The sequence below is a fragment of the Paramisgurnus dabryanus genome, chromosome 1, assembly GCF_030506205.2.
Source record: "Paramisgurnus dabryanus chromosome 1, PD_genome_1.1, whole genome shotgun sequence".
In the NCBI taxonomy this organism is placed as follows: Eukaryota; Metazoa; Chordata; class Actinopteri; order Cypriniformes; family Cobitidae; genus Paramisgurnus; species Paramisgurnus dabryanus.
Window position 1 is genome coordinate 12544196 of NC_133337.1, and position 25469 is coordinate 12569664.

The 25469-nt window shown below is 38.2% G+C and overlaps 2 protein-coding genes across 3 annotated transcripts in view; both read left to right on the plus strand.

Annotated features, from left to right (window-relative positions):
* tmem209 (transmembrane protein 209) lies at positions 1-7079 on the plus strand. 2 transcript variants are annotated; one of them, XM_065265731.1, is made up of 15 exons: positions 1-89; positions 482-640; positions 815-873; positions 962-1093; positions 1528-1748; positions 1868-2072; positions 2163-2338; positions 2421-2492; positions 2671-2767; positions 5221-5346; positions 5479-5576; positions 5739-5853; positions 5926-6023; positions 6103-6176; positions 6317-7079. In XM_065265731.1, the coding sequence occupies exons 2-15, from the start codon at positions 504-506 to the stop codon at positions 6366-6368; spliced, it is 1662 nt and encodes a 553-aa protein (XP_065121803.1). In that variant the 5' UTR covers positions 1-89; positions 482-503; the 3' UTR covers positions 6369-7079. The 2 variants fall into 2 exon arrangements, with proteins under 2 accessions (XP_065121803.1, XP_065121804.1); XM_065265732.2 differs by having other exon boundaries at positions 8-93.
* A 506-nt stretch (positions 7080-7585) lies between these two features.
* Positions 7586-25469, plus strand: part of ahcyl2b (adenosylhomocysteinase like 2b) — a 32576-nt gene continuing 14692 nt past the window's right edge. The window contains exon 1 of the mRNA XM_065265567.2: positions 7586-7958. Coding sequence (XP_065121639.1) covers positions 7668-7958 — 291 coding nt within the window. The 5' untranslated portion in view covers positions 7586-7667. The remainder of the gene's footprint in view (positions 7959-25469) is intronic.

Here is a 25469-nt window from a genome sequence, read left to right on the forward strand (position 1 = left end):
AATTTTCACTCTTTTGTTGATGTTTAATCGTATCTAGCTTCACACTGTGCTGATTTTTACCGCGTTGATGTAGTTCTCGGATTAAGGAGGCAGGTATCATGTTTATAATAAAGACTTTTTGATGTTTTTTGGCAGCTTTCAAAATCATGTTTTGTTTAGTATCGCATGCGTTGTCTTAAAAATTAGCTGTCTGATTGTGAACTTTGTTAGATAAGTATTTCGCACGTGCACAGTGGCTCGTAGTGTAACTAACAAGTTAACGTTAGACATTACAGCACACTGGTTATTATACAAATAAACTGATGAAATGAAACGAAATTGAAAACTATGGAGTTCTTCCTTATAACACAAATGTACTGCAGTGGAGTGCATTGTAGATCCCCTTACCGATCTGAACACAGTAATGGACTGCACTCGGTTAGTTGCTGTCAGTGAACGTGTTATTCCTGATGTTGTCTGATTATTTTTATGTATGTTTAAGGTGGTAGAGGATCTGTGCAGATATGACGCCTTCAAAGGAAGGCATGACCTCCCTTATAGAAAAGACCATGAAAATGCGGATGGATGAGCAGGCGCGGCAGGTCGTTCTGGCATGGGGAGTGCTTAATATGTCACTGGCGGGAATGATCTACACAGAAATGTTAGTACATAACTTTACATGTGTTTGATTTACTTCAAAATGTGTCACCACCACTGCTTTGTGACAGATTGCCACGGACTACTCAAAATTATATATTTATATAAAATATGATATATCAATGAGATATAAAAGTGTCTTTTTTAACCAAAAGTAATAAATCACTTTGTCTTTCAGGTCCGGAAAGCTTCTTAGCAGATACTACAACATAAACTACTGGCTTATCTGGTATATCGGTAAGTACGTTATGTGTGATGTGGCCAGGCAGATAGAAATAGAAAGATGGTTTCTGGCTTTTTCACTAACTGTGATTCTGTTGGACAGAGCTTGGTCTGGCCTCTTTGTTTAGCCTAAATGCACTTTTTGACTTCTGGAAGTACTTCAAATACACCATGGCTCCCTCCACGATTGTCGTCTCTCCAGAGCAGCATCAACTTCTGGGTCTTTCTTTTTCAGGTGAGATAGTTGGCAGATGCATAGATGCAAACACTGAAAAGAATCATATATTGGTTTGGACATACTGTATGTCATAAATAAACATATCAACTCATCTTATAAAAAAAATCTGATTTCAAAACAAGTTAAACTCTGTCAGCAGTATTGCCTTTTAATATTGTAATGTATAGAGCGAATATTCTGGTGGCTTTAAAAGCAGGAATGTGCAGTTTTATTTACATTTATTATACAGTATAAAACTCTTGCCATACCAATACTTTCATTTAAAGTGCCTAACTGTAACCAATTTTATTAATTTAGTTAAATGTTTTTGTATATGAAATGTTGATGAGCTTAAATTGTTTGGAATTTTTAAAGCCTGAAACCTTTATGGTCAGATTGATTGAATTGATTTAGCTCTTAACCTTAAGACAGATCTGTTATTGTGTTAATAGGGATTCAGGCCTCTCCGCCTCAAAAACAAGAGATAAAGGAAGCACCTGTCTCGCCCCAATCCTCGCCTTTGCAGGGACAAAATGTCCTTAGTTTCAGTCCTGCAAGACCCTCCAGTGCCAGCCCCAAGTTTTCCTCCAGCTGTGTGTCTGGATACAGTCCATCTTTAAGCAGCCCTTCATCAGCAGGGGGAACTTTCTCACCTTCCATGGCCTTTGGGAAGGTTTGTGTGTTTTACATTTACCCTGAAATGCTTCTAGACATTTTATTTATAATGTTTTATCAAGTTCAAGTACCCTCTTGCATCAGTATGTTTCTTTTATGTATGATTAACATCTGCAGGTGATGAACTATAGCCCATCTCCAAGTTCCTCCCCCTACCCAAGTAACCTTGGACCGGTGGAGGGAGCCAGTCTGCGTGCGAGATACCGCACATCTCCATCTGTCTTTAGTTCTCCCGGAGGTAAGGAGGATTACATAGATGATCTGAAGACTTTGGGAAAGTTTCTGCGCTCAGAGGAAGAGAAAAGTCACCGTAGTCAACTGGGTAAGAGTCCTGCAAGGTAAAGAAATTGTATCAAACTCTAACTGTTTCAAAGAAATATCTAAAGTTTTCAGAATTACTCATTCTTATTAGGAAGTCCCGAGTCATCATCTCCAAGACAGAGTCCAACCTTCTGGAACTACAGTCGGTCAGTGGGAGATTACGCACAGAGCCTGAGGAAATTTCAATACCAGCCCGCATGCCGTTCACAAGCCCCATCTGCCAATAAAGACGACACAGAGCTGGGATCCAAACAGGCTGCGGAAGAGGTGAGAACAGCAGTACATGTGATTCAGAAAAGACCTATTTCTTTCGCATGTTTAAAGTGAGGATGTTTTCTTTTTGTTACAGGTATGGGCAAGAATCACAACTAGCCGTTTGGTGACGGAAAGTATTGACAGCTGGACTGCTAAACTGAGAAATGTAAGAAATTAGTCATTCATTTCATGGTATTGTATTTTCTATGCTCAAAATAACATTGCACATGATTATCATATCTGTGATTCGTTTTCTGCATATATTTTGGAAGGTTTTGTTTTCAGGGTAGGAAGCTTGGAAAATGTCTCTAAATTACATTTGTTTTATTTAATACTCATTAAAGTGGATAAACGACACCATTCTGGTACATCTGGTGCGAGAAATTGACTCCGTAAACAGTCAGCTGAGAAGACTGGGCTGCCCTGAGCTCCAGATTGGGGGTAATTTTTCATGACATTTGACTGTATTTTGATTGTATTATGAGGAGCTCAGATGCAAAAGCCTCTAAGGGCGCACTCACACTATCCAAACCAATTGATATTAATCGCATCCTTGGTCAGATTGATTGAATTGATTTAGCTGTTAACCTTGATAGTGGCCCATAAGATCTGTTATTGTGTGAATAGGGATCCAAACCAATTTGAGAATAATCGCATCCTTGTCGGCTTGCATAGGTGGCCCCAAGTGCGGTTTACTTGGGCTCAGGTGTGGAATGCGCAATGTGATCGAAAATTATACCAGAGCGCGATTCAATAGGAGGGACGTCAATTGCGAATGAATGTCTGAGCTGACACGCGACAGACCAATTAAGCAAAAATTATGGCATGTGAGAGGACTGTGCATCATCACGCACCAAATGACTCTGAATGAAAAACACAGACTTAACATAACGTTGGGTTCCAGTGTTAAGAGAGCATGCTACTTCCTGCTTTGTTCAAAAAACAATCGCATCCCAATGATGAAAGTGCGCCCAGGCTCGGATCGATAAAAGTACAGTGTGAGTGCATACTTCTGGGGGAGTAGAGAGGGGGGGACAATCGCACTGGGTAGGGGTGGGCGATGTGACCAAAATTTTATATCATGATAACTATATGTATGTATCACAGTACAGTTTGTTTTTATCTTTTAATATAAGTTTTTATGTTATTAAAGTATTTAATGCCATACAATTTTCATAATTCTCACAAAACTCAAGCTTACTGAAGATAAACACTCAGTGATAAAAAAAAATAATAATAAATAATAATGTATATCTTATTAAAGGTAGAAAAGTGATTTAGTGATTTGGCAATGAGAGATTTTTACAAAAACATGAGTGACACACAGGAGCAAAATTAGGTTAGGTAACTTTCCCTTTAAGACCAAAGTCCCGTTACACATGCATTTTTTCTTTTAGCTGATTACTTTCTCTTAAGACCCTAATAGTTTTGTTTTTGAGGATACTTGCAAAGATTTTTGATGCATATGTGTTTTTAAGTCCATTAAAGTTGCAAAAATGCTCACAAGCTTAATGAGCACACAAAAACAGCGCACGCATATAGCACTGTTGTTTGTGGTTCAATGGCTTAAAATCATTTATTTTAAAACTCATGTGCTTAAATACGTGTACAAAGTTAAGTTTTCGTGACTACGCGCACAGCAACGTTGACGTGGGCAGGTAACCTCAACAGAGACGATAGTCCAAAATCTCTACAAATTTGACTTGACAAATTTCTACCAGTTTATCACCCACCCCTAGCACCAGTAGCGCCTCACTGCAGAACACGACATCCAGGGGGCAGGGTTGGATTTAGATCCTGGGGCGGAGCTGGATTCCGATCCAGAGATCCCATTGGTCGCCCGTTTTACCACAAGACACATCATACACGTGTTGCTGCGTTACCATTTCCGCATTAAGTCGTAACTAAATTAAGTTATTATTTTGACACAAAAACTAACTTTACATATGACTACAATAAAAGTAGTGCCTTAAGGGTGAAATGTAAGTTTTTTGCTATAATGTTTTGGAGTAAAACATTTCGGGTAAGCCTACAACGAGTAATCTTACCACATGCAGTTTAAGACCTATTAATGGATACAGTATAAATATGCATAATTATTAAAATGTATAGGCTATGGCATGTTATTTAGAAATTAATAAATTGAATGTTTATCTTGTATGGACTTTGAACTTGTTTTAACGCGTCTTTGCTTACAGCCATTAGGAAACAGGTTTCCCTCGTAGATTTACTTTTTTTTTAATTTGCTAATAAAAGATATCAAATAAATTTGTTTTTATATTTACTCGTATAGGAATAGCTGTGTAATAAGTGGGATAATGTACAAATAAATCCCTTCAGTGATATCACAATGTCGGGAACGTGTCCTTACCTCCCCTTACACCTAACATTAACTGTGATAATTTATAAATTATGAATCTTTCTCAACTATATTATTAATCAAACGTACACTTTAATTGATAAGAGCAAACGTTGGCGACCACAGGTTGCAACAATGCAAATATACTGGTTCATTTGGCGGAACAAAGTATATAAAGTAGGAGTTGGATCTAGATCCAACCCCGCCCCCTGGATGTTGTGTTCCGCAGTAAGGACCATCTCCCTAGCACTGGGGCATACGTCCTCAGTGCCTCCTCCATCAAAAATGAGATTATAATATTAACTAAATGCTCTCGGCACATGTTGTATGCTCAATAGACACTTAAAAATGCTTAAAATCTGCTTAATCCTGGCCTCAGGTCGTTCAGAAATACGGGTTTGTTGACCGAATCCATTTATATAGTCTGTTAAAAACATTTACAAGAAAACATGTCAAACGCACCTAAGGTTTGCATCTGAGCTCTTCATAAGTTTATTTAAGTTGCTTCATTATATTTTGATTGTTTTCCATGAAGAGGCCAGTATCAGCAGTCTCAAACAAGCTGCTTTGGTCAAAGCCTCTATAATCCCCACCCTCAATGCGATCGTTCAATATCTGGACATCACGGCTAATCAGGAGTATCTTGTGGACAGAATTAAAGGTAAGCAGAAAATGATCTACTTTGATATTACTCATTGCCTTTACATATTCATATTTATGTGTTTTACAGTGTTCTTGTTTCATACATGCCTAATGTCTTAAAGTTCAGATTTTCTGATGCGTTTGTTTGCAGAATTGGCCCACAGTGGTTGCATGAGCTCTTTCCGCTGGAACGGTGGAGGAGATTTGAAAAATCGGAAATGGGACACAGACCTTCCAACAGACTCTGCTGTCAGTTCCTAAACAAACATATAATATTTGATTGCAAATTGACCAAGAGCACTATACAAACTAGAAACCATAAGAACCACTCCTAAATGTATGATTTTGCTCAATTTTGTTGTACAGTTGTGCAATTAAATGTATTCTGTTCAACTTCCTGTACTGTTGTAGATCCTGATGCACTTGCTGTGTACGTATCTGGACTCCAGACTACCTCCACATCCTAAATATCCTGATGGGAAAACCTTTACATCACAACACTTTATACAGACACCAGATAAACCAGGTTTGCTCAGTCACTGTTGCATAAATTGTTTTCATTTATAGCTCTGGTATTAAAGTTTTTTATTTCTTATAGATGTGTCCAATGAGAACCTCTTCTGCATCCATCAAAGCAGCACAACCCCCCCTCATTATCAGCTTGTCTATCAGGGTCATATCTACAGCTTACCAAAGGTATAGTACATACTGTCCAACCAAAACTATAATCACTCGATGCTTCGATTAATGTGACTAATACTTTGTGTTTTCACAGGGCAGAAATAATTTGTTTCATACCATCCTCATGTTCCTCTACATTATTAAAACTAAGGAGTCTGGCATGTTGGGGTGAGTGGAATTCAATCTTCTTATCTGCAAAATGCTTTGTTATCTCACGACATAGCTTGAACGGTTCTATTTTGAATCTTTTGATTTTTTTTAATGTTTAATTTTTTTAATACATGTTAGTCTTTTTTCATTTGTTACAGGAGAGTGAATCTCGGCCTATCAGGGGTGAACATACTGTGGATCTTTGGTTGACGTTAACACAGCAAAATTAAAAACCATAAGAACCATTCTAAAACCATAAGACTTTGCCACTAAGAGGAAAACATTGCATGCTGTATTCCTTGCAACCTGAATGCACATGCAAATTAAGCACAGAAAGTGTTTTTAGCTGTACAGAAAATGTTTTAAACACAAATATTTATGGCTTGATACGGTGTGAAAATGGATCTTGTAGCTCTGGATTTTGTACTATATCAAATGTTTTTGTATTTAATTTGTCATACAAGCTTCAAAGTTATTTTTGAATTGAATGTGTAGTACAGTGCAGTTTTATATAAATGCAGATTCATCCATCAGGCTATTTGGGGGTTGGTGGGCACTGCAGGATTTACTTGTAATACAGTAGAAAATGTTTTTTTCTTGTGCCAAGAAAGAAAACTAGTTTATCATAAGCAAGAGTTTGTGCTCAGCATAGATACATGTGAGCAGCACATGCGTAACTCTCCTTATGAAGGACATACAAGTCTGAAAATAGTTTGGTGTAGTGAAATACTTTACATTGAAGGGCCTTTAAAATATACAAAAGAGTTTGGAGAGCAGGTTACCTTGATTTTGAATGCAAATTATGACAGCAGCAACAACAAAAACTTTTAGTATTTTGTTATTGTGCCTGAAATGCCTTGAAACCTTGGAATGAGTCTGCTCTTGTCTTTTTGTTAAAAGGAATAAATGCTTGAAATTGTTTTTGAATTTTGCTTTTTTTCTTCACAAAACACTCATGGGAGCGCTATACCAAGAGTTAACCGTTAGGTGGTAGTGATGTTTAATTGCCTGTGGATCTAAATTATTTGCCTGAAATAAAGATTAAAATTTCACATTTTCAAATTCATTTAATATAAATGGTCATAACAAATATGAATGTATGCTTCTACAATGTTTTGGACATGATGTCTACCATGGCAGAAATGCACCTTGTAGGCCAGCTAAATATCATAAAAACGTTTAAATGGCAATTATTCAATGTTCATTCTGTACCATGGTACAACAACAGTAACGTACCGCCACAATAATTAAAAAGTTGTTTTTCACATTATAAATAGTTTGGAATAAATAAATCTGATAAAAGCATGATCATTATTAAATAAAGTAAAACATAAACTCCACTGTTAGTATAGTAGTTACTAGTAATAATTTGTATGTTTCGTTATGTTCAAGTCAAGAACTACATGTCCCACAATACCTTGCGCGAAGCGGAGTCACGCCGTGCGTATCCGTTCGTGTGTCGCTCGCTTCTCTCTGTATTGGGAAAAAAGCCCAGTGCGGATAGCAGCTATGTCAGTCCAGGCGGTGGCAGCGAAAATGTCCGAGATCGACGTGGCCGGTAAAGATCCTTCCCCTGCGATTTCTCCATTGACACCTAAGGCGGAGGAGAAAAAGAGCGAAAATAACTCATCCACGCCGTTATCGGCCGCGGCAGTAGAGCCGAGCCCGGTGATCGCCGCACCGAACCCAGTGAAGATGCCGCAGGTGTCCGCTATGAAGCGACCAGACCCGCAGCAGAATGGCGGTGAGGCGTTCGTCAACTGCGACGGCACGGTGGCCGAGGCCCCGCGAATGAAGAAGGTAATGTGAAGCTACAGAGGGGATCCGTGAAATCCGCAACGGTGCTTGATTTGTAGCGTGTGTCATTGTGCGGCTATTATTCTGGCCTAGCGAACCTCCACTAGTATCGCCACATCTGTAAATGTACCGTATGTATCATACGAAGATTATATGACGCAGTAACGGAAGATTTTACCAGGTATACTGTATGATCAGATTGATCATAACGCGTCCATGTCTTCTTTCTGGTGATTGAGAGAGATCCGCAGTGCGCGTGTTGTGGTGCTGCGTGTGTCTCATCTAGGACAAAACATAACATTTGTAAACATCGCGCTTAGAAACACTGTATAACACACTTACATTTAACAAGCACTTGATATTGGTTTGTATGAGTGTTACGTAAGTGTAAATCAGTGTCATCTATTACATTATACATTGTATTTGTTTAATGAGAAACGTAAGAAACCTGCAGCTAGGCATCCCTTGGCAAATCTCAATTGACCGCATGAAAATGCTGATATGTGCTTATGGGAAATTTTTGTCATACAAATTACAATACATATACATTTTGGCATTCACAACAAAATCTTGATCTAACTTTAGGGCTATGATAATATTGTATTTACCAGCCAGTGCATCCTCTGCAGGTGTTTTCAATATAAACATAAATATAGTTCTCTTTTTTTTTAGAAGAAGAAAAGAAGTATAACAGCATTGAAGCAAGGCCATTCATCTTTTTGTGGATGATTTTTGTGACTTGCCTAATTTTAGCAATAATGAACTTGCTCTGTCAATTTGTTTTGAGTGACAACATGTCATTGGCGTATACTGCTTGTTCAGCTTTCCAAAATACAGCTGTATTTTTCTGTCTTTAAAGAAATGTAGATTTGTCTTTCATGTTGAAAAGCAGTATAAAAGTTACCATGATTAATGTTAATATTATTTTTTGTTCTACTTACTATAAAAAGCATGCTAACTATGAAAAACTTGAATTGGTTCCACCTTGCAATTCTGTGTCCGTAAGGACAAATCAGGTTGTGCTTTAGCTCAGCATGAGACTCAATATGAGCCGAGACCCTGACACTTTTGATAGCTCTCTTTATCGTACTGTTCTGTGTGGCCAAGACAGATTAGGTTATGTGGGGAGTTTACTTCATGGAGTGTCTTTTGGCTTGGGCTCTGATTTATCTGCTCAATTCTTGGAAGGACTTGGTACACTGGCTTCTAAATGAATCTCCTTTAAGTAAACGAATATCTTTACTGTCTTAGCTGGCAAGCACAGGTTGGTCAAAGTACAAGCCAAAGACTTGGTAGAAAAAAATTCAGTTAAGCAAATTAATAAGTAATGTAAGACTTGTGATATTTTTATTTAAGCCCCAACTTGACATCGTGATTAATAGCAAAATTGAAAAGAGACAGTTTGGCCTGCTTGATGCTTTTATTTCTAGCTATCAACCGTTTTAAAGTGTGTGTGTGTGTGTGTGTGTGTGTGTGTGTGTGTGTGTGTGTGTGTGTGTGTGTGCAACCTTTTACAGGGTTAGTTCGCCCATCTCTTTTCAAAATTTAATTCCAAACTTATATGACTTTCCCTTGTGAAACACAAGTAGGCCTATTTTTGGACAATATTGATTGTGCATTTTCCTGTACAATGAAAATAAATGGCAAGTGAGATACAGAATTTGTGAACATTCAGTGTCAAACACATAGCTTTCTTTCGTGTGTCTATAATTGCAGACTTTGTCTACTGAATATCCGCTGCCAGTGTTGTTAGCAGTGTGACTCTTTAGATGAATTTAGTGACTCAGATTATCTAAAGATGGTTTGGCAACATCCCAAAACTTCCTTTAGCATAGACACATTTACACCATTCAGAAATTCTGAAGGCACTTTCTTGATGGTTTCAGTGAAAAGGCTTTTTCGCAAATTAGAAATGATGGCTTGATCTGTAAAATATAGCACCCATAATGCATGCATACTGTCATTCTGGAAGTATGTTACATCATAACTTTGTCATGCAAAAGGGGGAGAGCAGTCATGCATCTAACCAATTTCTGTGCATTTCCTTGCAGCTGAATGTAATTATGTTGCATGCAGTTTAACTAGGGTTTTAATGGCTTTGACCTCATGACCTTTAGGGACAAGCAAAAAATTTGCACATAGTGTCTGGAATGGAGAGATTTGAAGGCATAAAGTGTTGCTGCTAATAGGTATGTGTTCACAACACTACCTCATTCAGCAATTATGTAGCACCAAGCAAGCTGGTGTTACTCTGCCGTGAGACGCGAGAGTTGTGCTTGTCTTGAACTCTTGTGAGGTTATGTCACTAGGTTACAGTTGCCAGGATGCTTGCTTATGGGTAACAGGCTTATGACATGGATCAAACATTGTTGGGAAACCCTGTACATGACTGGGTATGTTACAATGGAAAAATTAAGTTATATGCCGTATTAGCTAGTTTTAACATTAGTAATAGTAGTGTTATACATAAAAAGGAAATTAGAAATGCCATGAAGATCTGTTTCCCTATTTACTGTTCCCTTTTTCTAATGATGATATTCATTCATTCATTCACATTCATATAATAGCTTATCTTTTTACAGCATTACAGTAAAACAATACTTGTACATAGATTTTATTGAATCTTACAGTAAGGCCATGCTCACACTACAGGATTTTTTTAAATCCTGTCCGAGTCTGAAATCTGGATGCAGCACACACATTCACAAGTAGCATCTTTACAGATATTTTTCTCTCAAATCTTAAAGGGATAGTTTGGCCAAAAATGATATTAAACCCATGATTAAACCCGAGATGGATATGTCCATCGTTTTTCGGACAAACACATTTTCAGATATTTTTGAAAATGTTTTAGATCTTTCAGTTAATTAAATGTGAAGTTACAGGGTCCACGTCCTTCAAGTCCAAAAAATGTGCATCCATCCATCACAAAATAAATACAAACGGCTCCAGGATGATAAACAAAGGTCTTCTGAGGGTAATCCGCGCGGTGGTGTTGTAGAAATATCCATATTTAAAACTTTATAAATGAAAATAACTACCTTCCGGTAGCGCCACCATCTTAGACTCCTCTGTATTCAGGAGAGAGTATTAGCGTAGTGTAACAGTAATTCATGTCACTTTGTTTTTAGGGGATTGTTCATGGTGCGTGTTCACAGACGCATTATTCAGGTAGCTGTGTTATATCCTCGTTCCACAAGCCGTTTCTCCGTCTATGTTGTCTACCGGACGCGAACAACAGCTTGTTTTGCGGCAACCTTTTAAAAGGTCTGTCATTCACCTACGTCTCTCACCTGCTATTGTCAAGGTGCAGATGGGGAGGTGTAAGATTTGGTCTGTAAAAGTCACACATAACATAATAATCAGAACCGGAACCAATCAGGTTCCACTACCCAATTTTTTTTCGAATTCTTGTGTACATACAAAACCTACTTACAAGTAATCTACCTTATTTTTGTATGATAATAATTAGAACAATTTTCTTTGGTTGTTCTTTTATGAAATCCTATTTCCATACGCTGTGCTTCTCATGGAAACTAGGCCTTGTGTTTATCATTTATAGCCGTAGGGTCAAAATGACGTTTGGAGAACGCTGCTGCATTTACTTTGGACTGGTGAACCTTTGAGCGTAGGAAGTGTCTTATATTGGTTATATTGGACCATTATTGTGGAGGGACACTGATATCTCGTTGAGATTTCTGATATGTGGTTCTCCGTTTGTCAAGACTTATCAAGTTCCTACAATGTGTTGTAAACTCTGATGGCCTCCCCCCACTCTGCGGTGAGTCAGAGCTAATATGGCACCGATGTCTTATCTGATCAAAAGATCATATCATGAGACTTATCTATAAAGCTTTTTTACTGGACTTTTTTCTTATCATTTTGGGCTATTTACTGCTCTCAGTTTACTTTTGGAGGAGTGCAAAATGTTTTGCTTTGAAACCAAGGTCAAGGAGACCTGGAGAGCACACTGTGAATTTTGTCTGACTGTCTCTACGAAGTTCCTCATTGCTCATGTGACTTCTGCTGAGATGTTATTCTGTTCAGAATTGGAGCTGTTAATAGGAAAATATTTTTCACTATGCTGAGAACTTTGATGACAAAATAACATCTTCGCCATGCAAGACATAAAGGATTTAAAAAACATGAGGGTGTAATAAGTATGTGTTTTCTCCAAACAGTAAGTATCATGACCACTATATGGAGGTATGTTATTCTGATAACAACAGATAACCAGAGACAACCGCAGACAGGCTTAAATTTATATGCCAGTCCCCTTTTTTTTCCACCATTAAACAATGTAATTCCTGACCCCTTCATTTGTTGCATGCAAGTAAATAAAGTTTGGAAATTTATCAATTCTAAAGAAACACCACATGTTCATAATAAAAGTGGGCCAAATTACATGTTCATAATCAGTTGAAGTCATCTTTGTGTGAGGATCCGAACAAAATTCATCAGAAGGAAGAAAGTTGTGTGGTTTTGACTCATGATGGTGAGTAAATAATGGCATGAACTGTTCTTTTAAGAACTTTAAGGACCACACACATGCATGACATAAACAGAAAGAAACATGCTGGCAGTGAAGGGCCACCTACACTAGGTGATGAACATTGTGGTTATGGAGGCATGGTCTTGTCCTGTGGAAGCCAACTGCAGTGTACTCACAATATCTTCTCTTGTTCACAGACACTCATCCTTTGCCGTCTTTGGTAGCACCCCTAATGGTACACTTTATCATAGAACAACTATCACTTTAAAGGGCACGACTCCGCTTCAGCTGTCCCTCAGGCAACCTTACCGCACCACAGTGGAACTAAAGGGCGATATATAGTTCAGCGTAGGATCTACACCGTAGCTACGCCGTAGGCTATGTAACCTGATGTGCACCTCTCTAACAATGTAAAAATGCACCAGTTCTACTTGGACCTCAAGCACTGTGATTGGTCTGCTAGAAGAAAAAGATCTGCAGGGCATTTCCTAATACTCATGTCTTCTTACGATGATCAAAACCAAACAAAGATGTGCCAAGTTGAGGAGTGATATTCAGCTTAAGCTGCAACAAAAGTCGCTATCTACTTGCCTCCATCACTGCTGATGCTTTTCCAACAACTACAGAACAAGCTGCAGCTTTTTTAGCTTTGCCTTGATATTTTGTATACACCGTTAATATGTTTGTGGACATTGCCTTCTAGCTATCTGCACATTGATGCGACTCACAAGTATAAATGTAAACCAACGAATACACAGAGTATAGTTCGCCCTGTACTTAACAGAAATCACTCAGGCTTGGCTCAAGTAATGACTTCAAGTATTGCGATGTGAGACAGTGCAAAGAGTGTGCCAGCCAAACAAAACACAAATGTGCCTACTTGCTGCTTCCGTCAGGAGGACGTGAGCTCCCAGAGATTTGTCTTGTCTTTGTATCTGGCCTGTTCTTTTTTGAGCCTAAAAGCATTGTTTGTTCTACTTTGTCAGATTATGCATTAAGAGATTGTGCTCATGGTCAGCGCGTCGAATGTCACTACCATTCCCCTGTGAACCTGCAGCAGAGATTGCTGTTTGCATACTGTGGTTTGATAAGCCGATATCTGTGACATCCTTCTTTTTCATAGATAATCAAAGTTAAACATAAAAAACAACAAAGATGCACATCTGTTAAACTACTGGTTGCTGCAATTTTTTAACTTCGTATTATATGGTGTTAGGCTTTGCTTTAAAAGTGATTGTGATACAAAATCCAGTAAGAACTTTTTAATCATGTGGTTTATGCTTTTGCTAGTTGAATTTGCTGGGATTTTGGTTGAAAATGCCTCAATTATGCAAGCAGTACAAGTGAAAGATTAAACCACTGAACCCTTTGTCAGGAATGCACAACTGAATAAATGAAGAACAGCTTTTGCATTGACAAAACTGGCCTTCCATTCAACTGGATTGATTTATGGTGCTGAACATTGAGTAGATGATTTCTGATGTGTGCTTTGGTACGACTAGGGGCTCGGGTTAAACGTGGGATGGACACGCATACATTATCCACAGAGAAGAAATGTAACCTGGACCCCTGCTCCAGCCTCTCACAAGAATCCTTATTGTGTAAAAACTTGCTGTGTCACGACGGGGAAGAAATGCCACCCTCTTCTCTCTTCTATTTTCTTGCTGTTAGTTGAAAAAGAAACTGACCACAGCTGTTCTAAAACACTGCTTGACCCTGAATTTTGGTGTTGTGGCTAGCCTCAAAATTCACAGCATTACTGATGTGTTTTTAGCATACAACAGTATACTGTAATGTCTAATCTAGAAGTCGACCGATTTATCGGCCGGGCTGATTAATTTGCCGATTTTTGGCATATTTAAAAAAATCGGCTTTGGCCAATATTGCTGCAAAATTAGGCCGATTAATAGGCAGGCGCATCTGGGGGCACCTAAGCGTTGTTGAAGAACTCGTGACGCTGCCTCTTGCTGCAAGCTGATCGCTCCCGTGTGTGTGCAACCGTGCCTTGTTCACAAACAGCTTTTGTAAACGATGGCGTATGTACTTTCGCGGTGCACTATCTGTGCAAAGATTAGTCTAATTTCATGTGATTAATGAGTGATGATGATCTTTGTCTGCGTGACAGAGAGAGCAGAGCCGCGCGCGCACGCTTTCTGTCTTTAAACTGTCTCCCTGCTTTTATTACTTAAAACAAAACTGACTCGATGGCGAAAGGTCGGAAGACCAAATCATATCCACCAAGGAAATGTTTTTCATGTTGTTACAGTAACACTTTGTTTACAGTTTTGCGCTGCTCAGCCTGGATTAGAACACAAGGCGTCTGATTCGCGAACTGACTCCTTTGAACTGATTTGTTTGAATGAACGGTTGAAACAACAGATCTGTCCCAACACTAAACTCACAAGACGTCACTGTCAGCACAATCAGTCACTTATAGCGCCTTAGAAATGAGAATGTAAATGTGTTTAGAAAGATTTGCCCTAAATAACAGTCTCAACTAAAAAACATAGACATTTACTATGTTAACTTTTTGATGAATAAATTATTTATCAGGTCTACCAAATAAGGATTTTATTCTACAAAGCAATACATGGGTTTCAGCTGGCGTCACTCTCTTGTCTTCCGCCATTTTGAGGACCTGAAGTGGTCGCAAAAGAACTAGAAGCTATGCCTTCAATATGTTGTGAGCATCAAAATCGCTATTTTTACAACACTAAGAAGGCTCGACAAAACATGATATTTTGCTCGAAGTATCGCCTGTGTCTCTACACGTGAACTCGAGCATTGAGAACATTGTTTGTGAACAAAGAGTTTACTAAAAAGAAGGTTTTAAACAACTGACTTTGGTTGATTTGGCTTCCGCTCGCCGCCATCTTCCCAGTCTAGATGTATCGATCTGCGAATGGAACGTAAGGAGGGAGGAGAGTAAAGATGGATAGCTCCTAAAGCATAGTTCCATATAAATGCACAGATAATTCGTTGTTTTGTCGCAAGTGAAAAACAATATTGACCTTCTAGTTGAAAAAGGAGCCTCATATGAGATTCATTCATTCGCATTCAGAAATCGATTATTTCCGTCTGGCAGGGATGACGAGCAGACACCATAACAGCCAAAATCAGTTGTACAAAACTTTCTTTTTATTAAACTCTGTGTACACAAACAATGTTCTCAATGTTCGCGTTCATGAGTAGAGATCCAGGTGATACTTCGAGCAAAGTTTCATGTTGTGACGCGCCGCCTTAATGTTGTAAAATAGTGGTAGTTCGGTAGCAGCGAACAGCGGCTGGAAGAACGTATCGGGGATTGAGTAGGCATCACACCCAAACCAAGGTATATTTTTTTAAAGTCGCGTTTCTTTTCATGACAGTCGAGGTGCGACATGTTGTCTTTCGTAGCCATTTCCCGTATCCATAAGAATCATAGACAGTAAAAGATAAGAAATCCGTAAATCGTAGCAAGCCAGCCAATGCTTGTCAGTAGCCTACTGGTACTCGGTAGGTCCTCAAGATGGCGGCATAACGTAAAAAGTCACATGACTGAAACCCATGTATAAAAGCCATGGAAAAAAAACTGATCAAAGATGATGACAGCAGAGTGTCAGGTAATATCTGTGTCTGATAAATGCATGGTGCAGAGGAGGTTGTAAACTCTTCAGAAAGGCCAGTCATAATTTTTTTTAAATACTTTGACTTAAAAAGTGACATTTTTACATTTAAAATATCTGCTAATGATGAGAACATTTTGATTATTATGTACATATAGAAAATCGGCCAAACATATCAGCCATCGGCTGGCCTGATTTCTAAATATCGGCATCGGCCAGAGAAAAAGCCATATCGGTCGTCCTCTAGTCTAATCTCATCCTTTTCAATTTTTGCAGTCTTTTACTGACACTTTGCACTGACATTGGCGACTGCTAAACGATTTTAAGGAATGATTAATTTAGCCAAACTGTTCTCTCAATTAAATTAAGAGCTGGCCTGAAATGAAACGGTCCTAAAAATTACTACCATGACATTGTTTTCTTAATGATATATTTTGGTCAGGGATAGATCTATTTGCAGTAGCTGGTCCATACAAACCTATAATTTTAGCTCACCCTAAGCCTTCTTTGTAGTGGATATGTAATTCCTAAATTGCAGTCCGTCATTGTTAAAGATTAGTGTGGAGTCCAATTTCTGAGTTAATGTGTCTGATCTTGACAGAGGATGAAAATTCTTTGTCTAGAGTTAAGCTGTTTTGCTACTTAAAGAAGTAAGGATTCAAAAAACGGGTCATGCATTTTTACTTAAGTCGCACTGCATTTATTAATGCTTTTCCATTACGTAGTACCCCACGGGATGGGCGAGCTGAGCTGATACTAAAACATGACGTGAAAACACTGTAGATCACTGATTGGTCTGAGAGAATCGTTACTACCAGCATCATCACAAGATTAGCTTCACCTTCCTGCTTGCGCTATCTCGAGCAAACCTGTTGTCATCTGTGCTTTGATCGTTGTAAGTTCCCAAACTCCCTTTTAGGGAGACTTAGAATCAGGAACCCCTATACCTGTGTTTTCCTTGCAGTTTGTGGTGGCACATCCGCGACGCACGTTTTGTATACACAGCATTTTTGCAACTTAGCGGAGCGCGTCGCCTGACACCACAGGGAGATAGAGTTATAGTGATAAACGTGAATGTGCAAACATCTATTTGAGGTGGTCAATTTTGATTTTGTGGCAGACTTGTATGAATGTATGGGAAACGCTGCATTTCAACTATGCTCGCTTGCTCCCACGCAGTGCAAATAAAACGCCAGGCCTATAATTCCTCCCACTCTAAAGTGATACTAAACTCATTGAAAAGCTACCAAGTAAGGTGAGCTGACACGACCTGACCCGGGGAGGTACTATGCAATGGAAAACGCCATAAGTCACTGTTGTTTTGTAATCATTTTAACTGGCAATGACAAAGAAGTTTGTTACCAGAATCTGTATGTGGCTTCATTGATTGAATAGACCAATGACCCAGAACATCACTTCTGAGCTGAATTTGCGGGTGAATTGATTAGCTGATTGTTGATTTACTTTCCTTTCAACAAGCATTACAGGGCATGATGTCCTGGATGTCCTAACAGGGAATGCTATGTTTTGAGATTCGCTGAACCTAATAGCAATTTTTTTGGATTTTAAATGTATAGGTTAGCTGAGGATCCCTGAACCTCATGACTCAAGTGCAGTCTTTTCTTTATGCCAGGGCACTTGTCTGTGGTGATAAATCAGCAGAGTAAGGTTTTACTAGCATTTCTGCTTCAATGCTCATCTGCTTCACATGGTGTCTATAAACTGTAGGGGTGTCACGATTCTCCAAATTCTCTATTCGATTACATTTTCGTTTCTAAGGTCGCGATTCAATCCGATTCGATTCTTGATTTTTACATATTTCTTTTTTGAAAGCACAAAAAATGCTATACAATTTTTGTGTGTATATATATATATATATATATATATATATATATATATATATATATATATATATATATATATATATATATATATATATATATATATATATATATATATATATATATATATATATATATAAGGTCTTATACATAATGCATACATATATTTTGAAATATAAAAATGTAAACGATGATCAGATATACAGTTTTTAACAAACGTACGTGTTCATAAGCGCCAAATTCTTTCTCCGCCAGTGGGTGCTCGTCACAGCGTCAAGCAATGCTTAGGTTACTTAGCAACGAAAGACGCTCTGAATCACCCACACGCTTTGAATAGGTGGAAAGCGGTGCGGTCACGTTTTCCGTGTGGTTTTAGATGCGTAAATGTGAAGCAACTGTGCGTATGTGCTTGGCCATTTCGGTGGCTGCTCAAGCCGAGCCCCGGAGCACCCAGGGGAACAGCGCATATCTGCGTGTTTATTGTAAAACTTCCACACATGAAACAAGAAGTTAGAAACCTTTTTGGGGTTATAATGTTTCCAGCCATGCTGAAAACGCATTCTGATTGTACTGGTAACGCAGATTGATACTTTTTTGCAACTTTGAGTAACCAAGAGAGAACCGCCATTTCTCAGGCTCCTAAGGCTGCATTCTCCGGAGGTCACATATGCAGGCTGCAAGTCATCAAGCCTGGTTTAGTCATTACAACAATGTATGATTAACAAAGAATAATAGTCAACTTTAAAATTGTTAATGTTATGAAATAAGACTTGCAAATGCGGCCTCCAGAGGCTACAGTCTTCGGATTGAGAAACGGCTAATATCTTGCCTCATTGTTCCGCCCCCAAGCCAGCGGGTCATCACTGATATCAGTCGCCTTCCCTTGCAAATAGCGCATTAACTCCGCGCCTGCTGGCTGTTTACATTTACATGAACCTGAAGACATCTCACTGGGCGAGATTGTGAAGTGCATACCGCGGTGGTGCGGTGGTAATTACGACCGTCCCAGCCTTATTCAGTACCTTAGATTAGATTGATAGGTGGAAAGAAGGCTGTCTCCTGTGGCTGTTTGAACACATTTAACCACATGTGCATTTAGACTACAAAAGCTTGGCAAGCAGGACGTGACATGGGAGTGGGCAGCATCGACGATTCCATTTTTTTATTTGAAGTTCTAGGTTGTGACTTAATTTCGATCGATTAAGATCAAAATTGTGACACTCTTAATAAACTATAAACCCGAACAGTACAATGTAATCAATTAAAATTAGTAAACTGTACTCAAACCTGTGAAAAAGTTTCTTAAACATATAGGTTTTATGTGTGTTTAATGAGTTCACCATTTTGAGTTCCACAAACTCAAATAAAATGAGTCTCACTCCATGAGAACTGACATTGGCGAGCTGAGCGTTCAGTGGTGAGCAAAGAAAAAACGCAGAGTGGCGGCTTTTTTGAAAAATGCCATGCTTTTTTTGGAAACAATTGAAAACATACGCCGGCCTCTGGCGTAAAAGCTTTGGTGTGCACGCTCGCTAACTATTAAAACAGAGAAACAAACTGCCCACTCCCTTGAGATTTTCCTTGGGTCCCCGCGGGAACCCAATCCCAATGCAGCCCTCTACTATGTAAGACTGAATTGCAGAGTTAAGGGCGATTTATAGTCGTGCGTAGGTCCTACGGCGTAGGTTCCGCGTCGGTTTTCATTTATACTTGTGTGTCGCCGTCCGCGTCGACGTGCAAACACACGCGAAACCGCTGGTTGGCAGTAATCACGTGTGTAACCACAGTAGCAGCAGAAGTCATCACAGAAGAAGAAGCTAAGCAAGTTAACCCACAAACGAAGAGGAAATAGCAACTTGTTGTGTATAATTTGAGAAGACCAGCAATGATGGAAGTAAATAAACAGCGACTTATGTTGCAGTTTGAGTTAAATCACTCCTCAACTTGGCTCATCTTTGTTTTCACCGTCTCAAACGGAAATACCTATGACGCAGTTTTTTTACCTGACGGGAGGGGTTCTTGTGGACCAATCACAGCGCTTGCGGTCCGCGTAGAGCCAACGCGCTGTTAGAAATTTTCTACGCAGAGCTATGCACAGGCTACGGATAGAGGTCTAAATAAAATAAAGGTAGCTACGGCGTAGGACCTACGCACGACTATAAATCGCCCTTTAGATCGTTTGCAGGTTTCACGTGAGTAGGTGTGGTTTTCATCGCAGACAGCGGACACGCCCCCACTGCTTGAGAGCAGAGACTGCTGCCTATTTTTCCAAGCTTTTCATTTGTTTTATTTATTTGACAGTTTAACATTAAAATTTGGCTGTTCATATAGTCTTTAGATTTGTGCATTCGGTTGAAATCCCTAGCTGTGTCCTGGATTGTTTTTATTTTTGATGTTCTGTTGCTATATTCAGCTTGAGAAAAGAGATGGGGCCTTGTTAGGGTTTAGCAGCGTTGTCTTACTCTCAGGCACTAAGCACTGTATTGGTGCGCTCTTATAAATTAAGAATCAGGTATTGGCTTGTGTAATAAGATCCTTCTCGTTTTCTTTTCTTCTCTTTCTCTATTTCTCTCTCTTTCTCGAACCACTGTCTGCTTGAAGATCAAGCAACAGGAATGACTGATCATTAGAAACATTGTCGATACTGAATAGACTTTTATCTCTATAATTCAAATGTAGCCACGTAGATGCCCTACTTTATAGAACTGATTTTGCTGAATTCTTTTTTGACATTATTACATTGCAAGATTATGCCTAAAAATAAGGTCTCAGAAAGCTCTTTTCCCACACCACCTGTGGTTAATGATGCACTTTATTAACAGGATGAGTAGAATATCTAACAAGCTTAAAGTGGATAGACATATCTGTTTGTTTACATAAAATGTTTCTCATGTAGTCATAGTAATGTAATGTGTGATTTTTGTGTTTTTTTTAACTGGCTATGATCTAGGGGACCTTTATTTATGTAATACTGTTGGTTAAGAAAGCAGACGGGCTGATGGTGTTGGATCAATAATGGGCTTATTGCTTCCTTGCTGTGTACTGTATTTATGAAACGGATGTCAGTGTGGGCTGGTGTGTTAATGATCAAAGATTTTATACATTCTACATTGCATTTTACATTAACTTTGCTTTTATTCAAATGCCAAGTTCACACTACGTGACTTTAAATCTTGGCCGATCACTGTGCTGTTCAGATTACATGACTTCCTCTCTATAAAGTCTATAGTCTAGAAGTCTTTGTGGTGTTCACACACTGACACTGTGTGAATGATTTGCAACAGGAGGTCACACACAACACAAGCTGAGAAGAACTCTGTCACCCAGCGACTCTATCCGGCCCCCAAATCATGGTTTATTATTTTATTACACATGAAACAGGAATTGTTTGAAAATGGAAATCAAAAAAATTAGCGCTGCAAGCTGTTTGCCTGATAATGTGCTCTGAAAGTCCCTTAAAAAGGAAAAAACAAATTATACGTGTGAAATAATGGATCAGCATATCTCAACACATGCCTTGCTTTCATTGGCTGTAACTCATTGCGACACGTGACATCACATGTCCAGATATTTATCATGCTAGATATTTGTCTGGTGTCGGTGAGGCACCAGCGAGCCTCTTTGATGTATCGATGGCTAGTTCACATAAATAAGAAAAAGAGTAAAGAATAAATAAATAAAAAAAGAATTCAAAGACAAGACAGATTCAACAGCTGTTTGTTAAATGAACCATTGATGTAAAGCGGGACTGTTTCAGGGCATTCAAGTCCACAGCAGTGCTCTTAAGGTTTAAGCTTTTCATGTTTTTTAGAATAAGCCCAAACACATTGGGTATCTAAACCCAAATATGAAGAGAACAGAGAGAACATCACACTCTTTCTGTTTGTGCTTAGTCAGAAGAACACCATCTGGCACATAAATAGAGGCTTTTATCCAAGGCCCTCTAGACAATGATGGTCACCGCCTGCAGATCAAGGAAATTTCCAGACCGGGCTTGCAGGAACAGGTTTCTTCTAGTGGGAGAATACAGTGATAAGTCTGATTCAATTAAAGTCCAAAATATGATTTTTGTCATTGGACTGAGAGACCTTTAAGTGGGCAGTCTTTCTTTTTGATATAATTTTGTGCATTTGCGTTTATTAATTTAAGGACCTTATATTAAATGCAGGATCTGACTTTGGTTGTGAGGTTGCTGAACCCTATTGCAGAACAAGTAAAGAACATGAAAGCATTTATTAAACTGTAATTTCTGTTATTTGTCTTTTGTAGTTTTGAATTATCTATATATGAGGAAACCTTAACCAGTTAATCGTCAACCCACTCTTTTGAAATCCCCCCAAAAAAGTCATACCCAAACTAAAGTTAGATACAGTTCATAAAACCTTTGCACTAAAAGCATAAGTTTGGTTTCATTTCAAAGCAGACACTTGGAAGTTTATTGTAAAGGCTGACTTTTTGTGATAATGAAAAAAACTAGTTATGAAATGCAAAAAAAATAAATTTCTAATAGCTTTACAAAATAAGTTTGATAAATCTTTATGAAAAACAAATTGAAATTGTCCCTAAAAGAATCTAGAAATGCACTGCAGCTAAAGCCACAAATCTGACGTTGTTGTATTTCAAATCTGAAGATTATATTTTTAAAACTCTGAATATTATGAAAGTTTGTTTTAAAACAATGTTATTAGGTAGTTTTTAGAGAAATCTTAGAAATGCTAACATTTATTTAATCTTTGCATTGCATTCTGTTAATGTATTGTTCCATTATTATGTGTGTCAGAGTGACCCATTTAGCCATCTATCTAATTCTTTTGTAATTATTATAATTACTGACAACATTCACCTTGTTTTCTTCCAAAACAAAACATTTAACTGAGCTTTACCATTTGAAATCATTCCTAAAACCAATTTATCATATCTATAACACGACCCAGGCATATGTAAGCTTGGCTTAGCACACCATCAAAACACAACAAATAGTGGGATTAAAACCATGTTTTTGCTACAAACTCACTTTATAACAGAAGTTGAGTGTTTTTAATGACCATTTTTGATGTGATGTGCTGATGTGGCTTTGGATTGTAAAATTAAATTAATATAACGTTTTATTATATTCCACAGCGCTAAAGGCTTGTTTATAAGCGTTGCATTATAATAAATATACTGTATTGGTTAATAAAATGCCCAAAATGACTGGAAGAACACCAATACACCGCATATATTATTCCAACTGAGTTTATTGTCGTCTTGTTTTATTTATTTATATGTGCATGTTTTTAGCAGCAGAGTGGCTAATGCCCTTATAAGGGTATATGATGACACTGACCAAACCTCAAAAATTGCATATTACTCCTCTCTTTAGAAATTTAAAGTAAACATATAAAATCAATCAATATTTCTCCAAACATGCACGCCTTTGAACCAAAAGCCCAGAGGGATATTGTTTCCTAAAGTGCTTTCTTGACGACCAGGCTTTCGATTTATCTTTATGAATGCGACTGGGGTCCCATTTCATTTTACAGGTTTGAACGTCGATTTTCTTTTTCATAACTCCTGACACAAATCAAAACATTAATGTCATTATAAGATTTTCTAAATAAAATAAAGGTCAAATACAAATGCTGGAGCTTTAGACATTTCTTATGATGTATTGTTTGTTGTAAGTTAATTTTTTTACATTAAAGCAGAACATACCATGAAAATTTTACTTTTCCATGTTTAAATGCTATAATTGGGTCGCCAGTGCTTTTATCAACCTAGAAACTGTGAATAAGATTAGTTACTTAGTTTTTGTAAACCATTCTCCACAAGCATGTGAAAAAATAGGTGATTGAAATTTGGCTCCCCTGGTGATGTCAAAAGGGGATAATACTTTACCACCCCTAAACAATTTTAACTTGCTATAATAAATTATCTATGATATTTTGAGCTAAAACTTCACATATGTACTCTGGGGACACCAAAGATATGTTTGACATCTTAAAGTCTTGTGAAATGTTTAAATAAGTAAACAATAACGATTAGCTACATTTGCTTGGATCGCCCACGATCTTTGACTTGTAATTGGTTTTAATATTCCTTTCTTGTTGTAGTCATGAACTTAATGGTAACGGACAAACACATTTAAAAGGTATGTATATATATATATATTAGGGCTACACAATAAATCCCATGCGATATCACGCGCATCTCGTCAGTAATGCTGGTTCCTTGATTAGTATTAAATCGCCAACAGCTGCTTTCAGATGGCGCGACATTAACTGCACAGAGCCGTAGTACCCTGACAAGCTGGGCCATATCACATACATATCACAGGCGATACGTCCGCGATAATTACTGCGAAATTGCCCCGATTGTCAGGGAACTACGGCTCTGTGTAGTTAAAGCTGCTCCATCTGAAAACAGCTGATGGCGATTTAATACTAATCAAGGAACCGGCATTACTGACGAAATGCGCGTGACAAACATATGCGATTTATCGTGCAGCCCTAATATATATATATTATAATTATATTTTTGGACTGCTTCTGTTTACCTATACTGGGTAAAAATCATCAGAAAGGCTGACCTCTGTGGCCTGGAGTGGAAAATCCACATTAAAGTTCACCGCTTGAGTGCTTTTCAACACTTCATTGTTGCAAAGGTCAAACTTCTTGCCAAGCCCATTGATGTATTGCCCTTGTAGGAGTAAAATCCTATTATTTTGTGTTTAAAGGATACATGGAAAAAGGAATTACTAAATTTCGAGAAATAGTAATCAAATCCGTCAGGTACGTTACGTGTTTGACAGCATACGCTTGAATGCACTTGTGCCACATTGTGATCCGTCACCCGAGCAGGGAACAAATTACCTGCCACACCTTATAGTGTTCTTATCAACATAGTTACACAGGTCCTTGAAATGTGTTCTGTAATGTATATGTCAAAAGCCGTATATATCAAATGATATTCCCAAGTCCATAACATTTGACTGGTGTGGTTTATTAGCTGAGACATTTCATTGGTTCTTTCTCAGTTTAAATGTCGTGAGATGATCTTTTGTATCTTTTCCTCTCTTATTTCTGTAGCGTCACTGGTCAAAGCGGCCTGCCGTGCTGTATTACATACACATGAATCATGATACCCGTCATACCCAAAACCACGTTCTGTAAAAAGTGTGGTCACTGAGTGCAGTTTCTCATGACTTGTGAAGCTTGGAAAGAACATAGAAATAGATATGGATATCCTGCTATCTCTGTATTTTGTCTAACTCTGAATGCAGGTTCTTTATAGGACAAAATGTCTTGTCTTTCCACAGAGAGGACTAATTTAATGTTTTACTAGAGATACACTGGACCTCAGGCTTACTTACGATTTAAATCATTATGTAAGAAAAAGTTTAGCATGTGAGAAATAGCTAGGGCTGGGGAAAATAGATTTTTCGATTTATCCTTTTTTTACGTGGTCGATTCAAAATCGATTCTCAAAGAGCAGAATCAGCTTTTTCAGATTTATTTCTGAAAACATTGAACGTAATATTAATGTTAATCTAATTACTAGTCTTCTTCACCACATGTCACTGTCTGTTTTTGCCTTG

Coding starts and splice junctions, on each gene's coding strand:
- tmem209 (XM_065265731.1), top strand. CDS start 504: ATGACGCCTTCAAAGGAAGGCATGACCTCCCTTATAGAAAAGACCATG. Junction 2,339..2,420: donor CCAAACAGGCTGCGGAAGAG/GTGAGAACAGCA, acceptor TTTTTGTTACAG/GTATGGGCAAGAATCACAAC. Junction 2,493..2,670: donor GGACTGCTAAACTGAGAAAT/GTAAGAAATTAG, acceptor TACTCATTAAAG/TGGATAAACGACACCATTCT.